Genomic DNA, 13,751 nt, shown 5'->3' on the forward strand with positions numbered 1-13,751 from the left:
TCTGGAAGCTCTCCTGCCGTTTATTCTTTTCACGGCTCAATGTCGTGCTCTCTTCTCCTTCCGGATTCTTCACTCTCCTGTCCTCATTTAGTCTATTCCCACTTTTCTCCCAAAGACTTGCTGTTGGGGGTGGGTGTGGTGTGGTGCGTGCGCGTGCGCGCGTGCGCACGCCTACACGTGCCTAAATCTCTAAACATTGGCAGGACAGGATTATTACACCCTCTGCTGGAATATTCTGTGTTATGGACATACATTTCCCAGAAATCATGTTTTCTGTTCAAGTCATTATACGCATTGTCAGCTCATGTTTACAAAGGAGCAGTTTTAAACCCACGTCCTTGTTGTCATTTGGTTGGCTTGTTTATTTCTCTTCATTTAATGAAGGCTTTTGATGATGGCAAAATTGTTGGTGCTGAGAGCACGTGTGAGACTGCCTGAAGAAACCGCATGGAACGGCTGTTGTGAGGTGCTGCTGACCAAGCCTCTAAGCAAAGCACTGGCATTGTACAACTCCTGGCTATCGCTCTGATGCTTCTGCAGTTCCGTGAAATTCTGAATCTGATGCAGGAGACCTCCAAATCCATAAAGCAGAGAGGACTTAACAACCGCTTGGTGGAAAAATGCAGGGAAGCTGGCACAATGGGTCACTCCCCTCCCCCTGACAGGTGCACCCTTCCTTAATAAGGACCATCTTGCACATCTCTGATGGGCTGCTGACAGCAAAGGTTTAACATTAAAAAGCAACCAACCACCGCCTAGTAACCTGTTATAGTTATCCTTGCTAATTAAAACTGCATGAGACAAACACATATATTTCGAGGCAACTTTCTCTTTGACTTCAAGGGTATTTGTGCCAGGACCTCAGGTTCCATCTGACAGACAAGACTTCATGGTGCCCAGCTCTTCCAGCTCACCACGCTGTACATCTGCAGCCACACTGGTGAAGGTTGTTCAGGATTTTCTGGCCCTGCCACTTCCACTCAGGAAGAGGAGAGGAACCGTCGCACTCTGTCGTTGTAGGAAGCCTGCAGCTCCCGCAGCTCAGGAATCTGTTTATGCGGCAAGGAACGCAGGAATCAGGGATATCCCTGCCAGATGATCTGTCCCAGGGGTTAGAAACAGACAAAGCAGTTCATCTGCCTACAGAAAATCCAGGAATGTGTAAGTAGATCGGGGTGCATAATTATAGAGGAAGTTTACGTGGGATCAGGAAGACCCTAAGCACAGAAGTTTATCTATAGACAAGTATGATGGAAAATTGGAGTGAAAGAACATTTTGCTGTCACTGTTTCTTTCAGTTACACTACAGACATTACCTGACATAGGATAACAAGCTTTGCTTGTCTCTGAAGTGTGAAGTTGTTGAAACACTGTTCTGTGATTCTCTTCAGGGGTACACAGAGGAACACCATGCTCTTCCTTTCTTTTAGAGTATGGTCAGCTCCCTGTTTGGAATAAAGAGAAATATTTTCAGTTACAAAGAAACTGGTAATATGCACGTGGAAAATCAGGTCTGAACACCAGACGAGCTATCTCATGCCCACCCACACAAGAACAAGGAGACGCACTCCGGTCACATCAAGCGGGATGAAAATGCTAAACCCCGCTGAACAAGGACCTTGAGCCAACCCACTTATTTAGCACAGACACCAGTGGCAGTTTCCTGGGCACCTGGGCTGTCACTAGGAGTCTGACTCAAGAAGCAGCCCAGAACTGCTCCTCCGTTGGACAGGTAATGGCAAGAGATCGTGACAAAATGATACAAACATCTTCAGGAGAGGAGCCGAAGGTGTCGCTTACTAACTTTGTCTGCAAAGGGATTTGGTGCTCATACCCAAGATACACAGGCATACAGAAACAGTCGAGTATTGGCGAGATCATCATTCAGACCTAACGGCTTCACGCAGCTCAGTGCAGAGGAGGAGTAACTTTTGTGACAGAAATTTTGGATGACACAAAAGGGCGGGATGTGAGCAAGAAGAGGTAAGATTAAAAACTTCCTCCCGCTTGTCTCTCCCCTCAGATTCCTCTCTGTGTAATCTTCATTAGTCGATTGACTTCTTATGGGTGTCCTGTAAGGCTAGAGGACAGGTTTGGAGCCTCGGATCCATGCACATCGGGGAACCACCCAAGCACCCTGATGTGGTCTGCTGAAGGTCTGAGGAGGTGTTTAAGATCCTTGAGAACAAAGCAGGTAAACAACACTGCAAATCTGAAGTAGATTGCCGAAATCTAATTAGAAAAATGTCCCACCTCAGAAAAAGTATTTTCCAACACTCCAGCAGTTTCCAAAGATCTCTGTGATGTCTGACATAGTACACAGATGGCGATGTGTTGCTCCTAAAGGTCACTGAATCTTAACGCAAATTTCACTGTACGCCCCCGTTTTGGAGGACGTCTCCTCAGCTTGCTGTGTGGAAGGTTAACAACGGGCAGATTCGCAGGCCGTGCTGCAATACTCACCTCCAAAGATGAATTTCACACGCTTCTGGTGGCAGCAGCTGTCCAGATCTGCATTTTGGGATGGTTCACAGAGAAAGGGCCCCTTCTGCAAGTTGGGGGTTCCGTCTCAAGGCTTTAGCAGGGACCGATTCCGCTGCTGGAGACGCCTGTGTTGACAACTCTAATGCTGGACACGCAGGTAATAACCAAGGGCAATGTGAGAGGATTAGCAAGGGATTCTCTGTGGCCATCTGGGTGGAGAGAGGAACTGAGTCTCCTGGATGGACACCACCCAAGGCTGCTCTGACAAGCAAACAGCTTCAGCCAGTGTTTGCCAAACATCTTCTCTTACATGAAGTTGAGCCTCAGGCTTGGAATTCCGGCACCAGTCATCACACAGGCAGGTGACAGCTTCTCTTTTAGCATCAGAGAGAGAAAGATTAGCAAAAGCTTCCTGGACAATGAACTTCTATAGCTCCTCTGTGACTCTTTTGAATGTTTGGGGGGAATTGCTGGTGATGATACATTCATGGCTAGGACACTGGAGACACGTAACCCCTGGGAATGGTGTTCGTAAGCACGCTGCACTCAGACTCCTTTGATGGTCTCAGCTCTCTCGTTTCTAAAGAACATCCCACTTCATTACATCTTTTAGCAATAAGTAACTGGTGTTTGCTTGTGCCTCGCATTTCTCAAGGTCTCAGAACCAACAAATGCTGTGCTGTAATAGTGGGGTGTGGCTTTGGCTTCCTCTTACGACCCCACCTCATTTCACCATTCTTTGCATCCAAGCCATTGCTTAAGAGGTGCAGAGGAGCGCAGTGACGTGTAACTCCGGGGCGCCGTTCATGCTTGGAAAATGATGTTGTGTTCTGTACCCTAGAACCCACGCAGGGCTGTCGTCTTCTACCACGCATGGATCATCAGCCACTGAAGGGCAAAGGGGCGCCATCAAGCCGAGCTGTGCCACCTGCACGGAGTCTTGTTTCTCAGGAAGATGTTGCAGCCCATACAATAGAAAAACAGCATTCAGAGCTGTAGTCAGTGTCCCCCGGAAAGGAAGAAAAAGCAGCTAGAGAAAAGGTAGAATATTGGGTACGATATGCCGGCACTGCTTAGCAGTTTGGTCTAGTTGTGTTTGGGCAGACGTCTCGTGATGGAGAATGCTTCCCCTTATCAGTGATGGGCAGCCATTGCTGCACAGGCATGAGAGGCCTTCAGGTAATCAGCTGCACTGGGAATAATTTGAAGAGATGAGAGTTAATTAGTTCAGGGTAAACCAAGAAGCCAGAACACTAAAAGCCGGTTACTTCCAGGACACAGCTAAACGGCTTTACAAAGACAAGAAAAGGCAGCATCTGATAGTTCTTCCAACACCTGAGCTCTGATCACTAAAACAATGGCCTTATCCTCCCCCAGGAAACTGAGTTCTGGATGAGGGCAGATTTGGGAGGGGTTTTGCAGCATTTTTTAGAAATAATTTCTGCAAGGCCTTGTAAGATACCCAGTTACTCATGAACAGGCTTTAATGTGGAGAAAAACTCATCACCACGAATCAGGATTTCTCTGGAGAACCACTACTGGAAGCAAACTGATCTTCCTTGCAAAGTCGAGCTGTCCCTTCTTCAAGTGGAGTGTGCTCTCAGGCAACATGGCCACCTTGGGAACAGCCTCAGGTCAGCCTCCTGCCAGCTGGTCCTCTCTTCTCTGACAAGAAGAAACTGTCCTGCATAGAACTAAGAACTCAAGGATTTCCTTCCCATTAAAATAGCTAAGAACTCTGTCTGTGGCCTCAGTCCAGAGCTGAAACATGAAGAAGTGCATTCCTGGACATTCAAGCACGTTCAATAGCTTGCATAACAGTTCTGTAAAAACAAAAGGGTGCCAAGGTAGGCTAAGCCTTCTCGGAGGCTGATGTGCCTGGACTGAACAACAGGGATAAGCCAAAGAGTAGTCAGTGTTGTTGCATTAATGAAATCATGCTAGAGCCCAAAGCCAGACACCTTCCCTGCTCAGTCCCACCTGTGCAACAGCTCAAAATCTTCCCAAAGCAGATGAATCGGGTAAGGAGCGGAGCCACACTGCAGCCAGCCACACATGGACGGAACCCGGCAAGCAACTCAACCTGTGCAGCGTGTTGGAGCCGGAAGCACTGAGCTAGCCCAGGGCTAGAGCAACCACCACAGCCAAACACAGCTGAAACTGCCAACCCCGCTGCATTTTTACGTGTGTCCTGATGAGACGCTTCGGCCTTTCTCTCCTACGTTGTCTTCTTTAGTACAGGAATAGGCACACGGTTAGTCTTGAACAGGTTGTTACATTATTCAGCTATTCAAACCAGAGAGGGACCGAGAGAAAGAGAGACGTGCAGATGACCTGAACTACAAAACAGTATCATTGACTACAAAGCACAAGACCCAGAGACCGGCTGTCGGTTTTGTAAGGACAAGAAGTACACGGAAGCGTTGGCAGGTGGAAACCTAGCACGAGACTAAAGATTGTGACCTATCACCAGAAGGCAGCGGATGCTCTCAGAGCTGATCTGACATGTGCCAAGACATTTAATGTGGGATCTCCCGGTGCAGATGGGGTGAACAACCAACTTCACTGTGCTGGCGACAGGGGCCAGCCCTTGGGGCTGGTGCATGACCGGTCAGCAGCGTTCTCCGGGCCGGCTGTATGGTTTTTGTGCTCCAATCGTGCGCGATGTCGGATCCTGCCTGGCCCCAGGTGGCCGGAGCGTCTCCTGTTCTCAAGCACCGAAGTACCACAGGAGAGCCCTGATGCTGCATGTCCGGCAGAGCTGGAGCTGCTCCTCTCAAGTGCCAGGGTGCAAAGGGGTCTGCTCCTGCCTTGGCCTCAGTAAGTAGCTGGGGGACTGGGGATTTGGCAATTTGGGGAGGGGCGTGTTTTCCAAATCCCCCTGATGCCTCTTTGCCACCCCCTCCTCCCCCCGGATGCTCGGGACCTGCAGGGCACCCTCCCCTTACTTAAGATGGAGCTTAAGCGGGCACCCAAGAGATGGCAAAATCTTCTCACCAGTCACTACACGTACATGAATCACCACACACAACGCATTAATTTGCATTTTGGGGACAAAGAGACATCTTCTAGATTTTCAGCACACCACTGAACTTCAGAGTTCCTTGCCTACTGGTACTCTGCTCCTTACTAATAGGATTGCTTTTGTTTGTACCTTCGGTGCTCTTTCCCCGAGGAAAAGAAGGGAACCACTTGTGGTGGGTTGATCTCGGCCAGATGCCCGGCAGCCAGAAAAAGCCAGACCCAGGGATGGAACAGCTGATTTCAGCGGAAGCCTCTGAAGCAAGTCCAGAGCTGGTCCAGGCCGTGGGAAAAGAGGCGGGGAGGAGGGGCTCTGGACAACACCAGAAGAAGAAGGAGACACTAAACTTCTTAAGTGTAACCACTGCAAACGTAAATTCAAGAACAAACTTCACCTCTTTAAGGGATAACATTCCACCACGAAGTTGCCCAGACAATCAAGGATTTCTTAAAACAAGCCTGTTTATTGGATATTTACATCGGGTAAATCCCTCCTGCGCCTCCAAGCGGGAGGAGCGTCACAACAGGGAGCAGACGTAGAGGCTGCGTGGGAAGCGGGGACCCAGCTTGTGTTCAGCTCGTCACGGGGCAGAGGAGCAAGCACAGCGCGTAGTTCATCAGGTGCTCCACGGGGATGCAGCAGCGCCTCGCCGGCAGGTCCCCCACAGTGCCCAGCTCTGGTGGAAGAGGTGCCCGAGGGGTGATCTCAGGGGCACGAGCAGCAGGCGGTTGGTGATGTTGTTCTTGGAGGTGCTCAGGTGTTCACAGGCGCTGTCCCATCCCAAGGCTGGATGCGGCCCCATCAGAGACGAGTTCTTGGGAAGGGCTTGGCAGATGCAGCGAAGGCTTTTCTCGACCCAGGGAGTCACAGGGCTCTGCTTTGCCCTCCCAGTCCCCCTCCTCTCTCTGCTTCTTGGCACAGCTTGCAGATTCCCTGCTGGCTGCCGCTGTCAGAGACAGCTCTCCTCCGCCTGCGCAGCTGGTAGAGCTTAAGGAGCAGGAGCAGGGTTTCGGCAGAGGTCCAAAACCACCAGTGCTGGCAGACAGCGTGGAGCACGCCTACCAGAGTGAGGCCACACATCTCCTGGCTCCTCTGCTCCCTCCGCTCCATCTGATCCATTTGCTCCATCTGCTCCATCAGCCAGGTCATCTCCTGCTGCTGCTGCTTCTCATGCTGCTGCAGGAGGTCTTGTGTGGCCGGGTCACTCTGGTCATCAATTCTCAGTACGTGATGCAGGACGGTCAGCACCATCAGGACGCGGGTGATGCCCACAGCCATGGTCTGGAGGAGGAGGGAGAGAAGGGGCTCAGTGGTAGTGGGTGGGAGAGAGATGGCGGCTGGAGCAGCAGGGGAGAACATGCAGGGGCCTGGGGACGGGTGGGAGAGGGCCAGAGGGAGCTGGGAGGCAGTAAGGGGGAGGGTGGTGAGTGCTGCAGGGACAGGGACATCTCCCCACAGCCCCCGGGCACTGGCCGTGGCTGGCAGCCCCGGCACCCCTGCGCCCAGCCCCGAGGGCGGCACCTGCCCTGCCCCAGGCGCTCCCCGCAGCGGCTGTGCCCTCGCTCCGGCTGGAGAAACCCCCCTCGGGGGCCAGAGCTTCTGCCCCGGCCCTCGGCCAGCCCAGCCTTCCCCCCGCCACCCTCACTCACCGCTGGCTCGAGCCGGACTGCAGCGGGTGCTGCTGCCTGGCACCCTGGTGACACCCTCGGGGACTTCTCCTCTGTGATGTCACAGGCGCCAGAGCCCCACGGGGACACCCGCCCCTTGGGCCACGGCCGCTGCCCCAGGCTCTGCAGCCCCTGCAGCGGGCACAGCACAAACCCCCTGGCAGGACAGAGCTCCCGGGGCCCCTAAACTGCCCCAGACAGAGCAACGGGACAGCACGAGGGCGGCCCTGGCTTGCACCGGGAGCTCCACGGCCCCGCCTGAGCCCCAGGGCTGGGCTCCCGGATACTCCAACCTCTGTTGGATTGATATAGACCTGCATTGCACCCAGAGACTTCTGACTGCCTGGCCTGTCAGGAAATCAGACACCCCCTGGTCACAGAATCACACAGAATCGTCTAGGTTGCAAAAGACCTTGAAGATCATCCAGTCCTCCAAACCTTGACCTATCATTGACAGTTCCCAACCACACCAGATCCCTCAGCACTGCGTTGACCCGACTCTTCAACCCCTCCAGGGATGGGGACTACCCCCCCTCCACTGGGTAGCCCATTCCAAAGCCCAACAACCCCTTCTGCAAAGAAATCCTTCCTCAGATCTAGTCTAAACCTGCCCTGGCACAATTTGAGGCCAGTACCTCTTGTCCTACCACTTACTATTTGCTTAAAGAGGATTGTCCCCCTTCTCTGCCCCCTCCTGGCAGGGAGATGCAGAGGGCCAGGAGGTCTCCCCTCAGCCTCCTCTTCAGACTAAACCCCCCCAGTTCCCCCAGCTGCTCCCCAGCAGACCTGTGCTCCAGACCCTGCCCCAGCTCCGTTGCCCTTCTCTGGACACGATCGAGTCATTCAATGGCCTTTCTGGGGTGAGGGGCCCAAAACTGAACCCACTCAGCAAGGGGCGGCTTCACCAGTGCCGAGCACAGGGCTCAGATCCCTTCCCTGTCCCTGCTGGCCACACCAGTGCTGACACAAGCCAGGATGCCACTGGCCTTCTTGGCCCCCTGGGCACACTGCTGGCTCCTGTTCAGCCGCTGTCAATCACCCCCCAGGTCCCTCTCTGACTGGCAGCTCTCCAGCCACTCCTCCCCAGGCCTGTAGCCCTGCTGGGGGTTGTTGTGGCCCAAGGGCAGCCCCCGGCATTTGCCCTCAGTGAAACTCCCCCAGTTGGGCTCAGCCCATGGCTCCAGCCTGGCCAGGTCTCTCTGCAGAGCCTCCCCACCCTCGAGCAGATCCACACGCCCACCCAACTGGGTGTCATCTGCAAACTGACTGAGGGGGCACTCGATCCCCTCGTCTAGATCATCAATAAAGGTGTTAAACAGGAGCGGCCCCAACACCCAGCCCTGGGGGACACCACTCGTGACCGGCCGCCAGCTGGGTTTAACTCTGTTCACCACCACTCTTTGGGCCCGACTACCCAGACAGTTTTTTACGCAGCGAGAGTGATGAATGTGCGTCTGTTAGTGGCCGTATTCCCACTGTCTAGCAAGGAAGAAATGTAATGTGTGTCAAAAAAAAAAAAAAAAAAAAGGCCTTTTTCCCACGGCAGCAACTTCTCTTCTTTTTAACATCGTTTAGGCAGGGATAAACCAGCATGACATTAATAAATAAATAAAGAAACCACTCCTGGTTCCTGAGCCACTTCCAGACCTGCTGTGTCGGGTTTTTGCTGTTGTGAGCACAGAGCTGCAGGCGTGCAATGGGTACGGACACGCACACCCCCGGCCTGGCAGGCACAGACCGGGAGGGCTTCTCCTTGTGTCTGAAGGAGACACCGTAACTGCTGGAAAACAGACTTCAGAATGCAGTGTTACAGCTGCAGGAGGTGAGCAAAGTACGCTGGAAATACATTAAATTACTACAGGCATTTTACACTCAGACAAAACATTTGCTCCCATTACGCCCCTTCCTACCTGTAGCAGGAACGCCCTTAGCTGCAGGGCGAGGTTGTGAGACAAGACACACACCAATATGGTTAACAGTCAAGCTCCGATCTTTATTAGAAAAACAAGTCCTTAGATACTCTTGTGACAGCAAACCCGTGTGTTGCTCTGGCGCATGCTCATTTCAAAAACTCGTTCCTCTCAGCACTTTCAACAAGCGCTACTAAGCGTGCACAACCGGTAGCTAAATTTCAGCTTTGTTATTCTACAGATTCCTTCCTTATGTGTTCCTTCCCTAATGAGTAAAAATACTTTCACTTTTAGATGTCGTTAGTCTAGACGCCGTTAGTCTTCTAAGACAAGTGCGTCATTAATTTAGACATCGTTAATCTTCTAACTTGAATGCTGATGACACTTTTACATTGTCAGTGACACAGACGGTTCGCGACCCGGCATACGCACCCACACCTACCCACGCCTTAACTGTCAGCTCCCTGGAGAACAAACCATCCTGCTTTACAATTACAGGTTTCTCCGAGCTGAGAGCAGAAGGAAGCAGAAAACTGAGAAAAAAGCACATATTGGAACTCTCACTGGAAATACAAAGGCTGTGTCTAAATAATAACAGAGATTATTCCTAATAACTGAACATATGCAGCCTTGGCTTTCCTGGTGGTGACAAGCTTTAACAGAAGACATTGCCTCTAACTCAGATAACAAAATGGCATTTATTCAGCCATTCTTCCTTCCTTGCCTCTTGGAGGAAGGGCACAAATAAACTGTCAACATTTCTCCTCCTGTCCAAGCAGCAGAACTCCCCAGCCATACAACAGGAGCCGGTTATAATATACTGCTCTTTCTAGGTCTGCAATAGCTGTCAGAGGACATTTCCAAAAACACACACATCCATGGACACATACATGCATGCACGCATATGTGAATATTTATGTGCATAGACAGTTTAAATAATTTGAATATTGTCCATATTTTATTAATATATTGAATATTATTTGCATATACAGTTTATTTTATATATATGCACATTTTGCAGTGTGAAAGTGCCAAAGTTTAGCACTTCAAGTGGCAATTCTGCTGGCAACATAGGGAAAAATAATATATATATTTCAAGATATAAATACCCTCAAAAATTAATAAGATCTTTCACAATTTTTTTTCACACATTGCAGAGGGAATATAAACTGCCATACGTGTCCTATTATGAGCAACATAGAAGGTGTTTCCTTTCAGTCTTCACATTTAACATGATTATTTCTGCTTACCACTTTATAGCAGTGGCCCTTAAGGAGTGAAATTCACTTCCTCACATATCCTCTACGAAACCACTCATTTTCTGTATCCAACACCCTCATCCCTAGTGGCATCATCTCCAAAGCTGCAACAGAGGAAAAAGGAAACAGCAGACACCTCTGCAATGGTATTATGCCATTCGGGATGACCCTTTCCAGATCAAACTGGACAACAACTCTGATCCTACAGCCAGTCTAGGACCTAAGAAAAAGCCCTTTGTGACTTAAAATGATGAGGTTTTAAGAGTACTAACAAGAAGTCAAGTAAAGAAGAAGGATCAAGGAAAAGTGAGAGTCTGAGAAGGCTTTCAATTACATCAGGCTCCTTGTTTAGGAGAAATACAATTTGCATCATTATCATATAATGTGAACAGTCAAAAACTAGTCTACACAGTATTCTGTACAGATATCTGGATCTTGGTCAAATATACAAATATACACCACTTTGTAATACTTTCCAATTCTAAACTCCAGTTATTGCTGAAACTCAAGTGTTCTCTCAATGCTGCATTAGACAGATGTTCAGATTTTGTTTTTTATGGAATGGATTTTTGATGCACATTTTTTCATCTGGCATTACACAAGACAGAGTTTGATGTACTGAAGGAAAGTAAGTAAACTATTTTGAAAGCATTTACTTGTAGCCAGAGTAATGGTGGAATATTTCAGGACCTGCTCCTCCTCAAGAGCTTGGCCACAGCTCAGTTTCTGAGCTCCTGTGCTGAAATCAATGCAAACGAGAAACAGGCAAAGTGCAAACAAAACATCTTCCCTCTTATTAGCAATTTTAAAAGTTGATCATATCGAAATAGTTTCCTTTCACACTGGTCTGGAACAAGATGTTACAAAATGCAAATTAATCTCAGAAATAACTTAAAGTCATGTATTTAATTGCCTGAGAAAACAAAGAGGCTGCCAATACTTGTCCTGTGCTCCCCTGGGTCTATTCCTCTTCCAGAATCACAGCTTCAGGGTCATCAACCATTTATTTTTTATGCTAAAGCTTCCTGCACATTTTCCAGCCCGGCTGCTCTTCAGTCTCCAGTGCTGCCTGTTTCTGATGTGTATGTGGCAACCACGGTGACAACAAGGGCTGGGGTCACTGATCCCCTCTGTCACCGGCAGAACGTGTGACCTTAACTGCGTTAACACGGACCAAATCCTCATCTGCTGTGAACTCATGGGGCTCCACTGAAGTGAATCACGCTGATTTAAACTGTTTGGCCTTTCAAACCTACAAGCCTCAGTAACCCCACCTGTAATTCTTCTCTAACTCTTGCAAAAGCCACACTTGGACGTGTACGATCTAATCACTCCTAGTACAGGGACTCCCAACTGAAGTGGATGAAGCAGGATTTTGTTAGCACCTTTTTTTATGCTGACCAAGTACAAAATCCCTTAATGGATCATAATGAAAATTGATAAAACCCTAACAAATCAGTCATGCAGCTCTGAAGATCCATATACCCGTGCTCCATTCCTGCTTCTCCCTAACTGTCTGCTCAGAGACACTGCTGAACACAGAGCGCTGCGACAGAGGGGCCATGGCCCACCTGACATCCTCACAGTGAACAGGACTGAGCAATAAAAACCCTTCTGGGGGATCCGGATAAGTGTCATGATTTTAAAAATGAAATAAATCAGTGTGTCTAATAGTATTCATGAAAGCAAACAGTGGAAGCTTTGCCTAACGTTAGGCAGACTAATTTACAGATTAGTCTTTGATTAATAGTAAGTTAGCAGAGTGGCTTTCCAGCCAGCCAGCCCCCAGCCCGTACCTACTGCAAGGGGTTATTCCTTCCCAGATGTAGGATTCTGAGTTTGTCTTTGCTGAATTTCATAAGGTTCCTACTGGCTCAGTCCTCCAGCCTGTCTAGATGTCTCTGAATTGCAGCACTGCCCTCAAGCATGTATTAATTAGTCTCCTCCAATTTGATTTTGGGATTGCCCCAACCCACGTGCAGGACCTTGCACTTGGCCTTGTTGACCTTCATGAGGTTTGCATGGGCCTACTTCTCCAGCCTGTCCAGGTCCCTCTGGATGGCACACCCTTCCCTCCAGCGTGTCACTGCACCACACAGCTCGGTGTTGTCAGCAAACTTGCTCAGGGGGCACTTGATCCCACTGCCCATTTAGTAAGAGACTCATTAGAAAGTGAAGAAATGAAGAAAGTCTTCTCTTGTATTGCTCGCTTTAATTTAAAATCTAATTGATATGATAATCAAAGTAAGTAACTTGAGACTTAAGTGACGGTTAAATTCCTTGCTAAAAAAAAATCCAGTTGTTCAAAAGTGACAAAGCCAGTATTTCACATACAACAAGAATTTAAGTATGTATATCTCCAGCCCTCTAAAAATGTTAAGCTCACACACTAATTAACAGCTTTATGAAACCAACAATATGTGTATTTCCCTGGATCCAGTTGCATGCAATCCACTTATGATCATAAACTCATGATCCCAACCCCAGATGCTAGCAGTATTCCCTATGCACGCACTACAGTGTGCACAAGCAAAAAGCTGCCGTCCGTACAGTCAGAGTGTGTATTTATATTTCTATATTTATACAGTCTATATCTACGTTTATTATCTTTATTGCTTGTCACATTTTCTAAGAAAAAATCCTAGTTTAAATGAATAATCACTTCTTACCAACAGAAGTCAACAAACTTGTTGGATTCCTAGTGCACGGTTAGAATGTCTCCTATGAGGACTACGAGGCCTAGAGAGAAAAATGAACAGACAAAAATTATGGGAGTATGCCACCAAAGAAAAACTTCTTTATAAAAATTTAGCATTAAAAAGAAAGCACTTTGATTAAAAGAATGAAAACAAAAAGGGTTTATTGCAATTCCATCTCCAAACAACTAGAAAATGGAGGGAGATTGCAGAAAGAAGGAAAATTACAAAATTGCTCTCAGAGGAGTTCTGAAATTTGCTGATAACCTCATACGCTGGGAACTTTTGATGTCTCAGAAAAAATACATTTCTTTAGTTCATTACAACAACTTAAAACCCCTGTAAATATGGTACATCTGAAATAAAATTTAGTCTTTTTAAATTGCTAGTGCTTCCTAAACTAAGTTTTATGACTGAAATAATTTCTTAGGCTCCCACACTGACACTCTCATATAGCAATATGGGAATTTCCTACATCGAAAACCAGGTGAAAGTCTCAAATAACTGCAGAAAATTCAGTGCTGATCCAGCAAATAATGCTGTTTTTAAAGGGCTGCATGGTGATTCTGACTCTTCAATAATCATGAAGTCTGGAGAAGTACACTTCAAACATACAAGCAAGTTATAGGATAGATTTATGATCAGTACTTTCGGATAAACTTTTTCCCATATTTTAAGTCTAACGGCAGGTCAATAAATTAAAAATCCCGGGT

The 13,751-nt window shown here is 48.3% G+C and overlaps 1 protein-coding gene across 1 annotated transcript in view; it reads right to left on the minus strand.

Annotated features, from left to right (window-relative positions):
• Positions 1 to 980: 980 nt before the first annotated feature.
• Positions 981 to 13,751, minus strand: part of LOC141967603 (electroneutral sodium bicarbonate exchanger 1-like) — a 37,004-nt gene continuing 24,233 nt past the window's right edge. The window contains exons 24-26 of the mRNA XM_074921561.1: positions 9,526 to 9,592; positions 6,734 to 6,787; positions 981 to 1,049 (exon numbers count right to left, since the gene is read on the minus strand). Coding sequence (XP_074777662.1) covers positions 981 to 1,049; positions 6,734 to 6,787; positions 9,526 to 9,592 — 190 coding nt within the window. The remainder of the gene's footprint in view (positions 1,050 to 6,733; positions 6,788 to 9,525; positions 9,593 to 13,751) is intronic.

This window comes from Athene noctua, chromosome 17, assembly GCF_965140245.1.
Source record: "Athene noctua chromosome 17, bAthNoc1.hap1.1, whole genome shotgun sequence".
Lineage (NCBI taxonomy): Eukaryota > Metazoa > Chordata > Aves > Strigiformes > Strigidae > Athene > Athene noctua.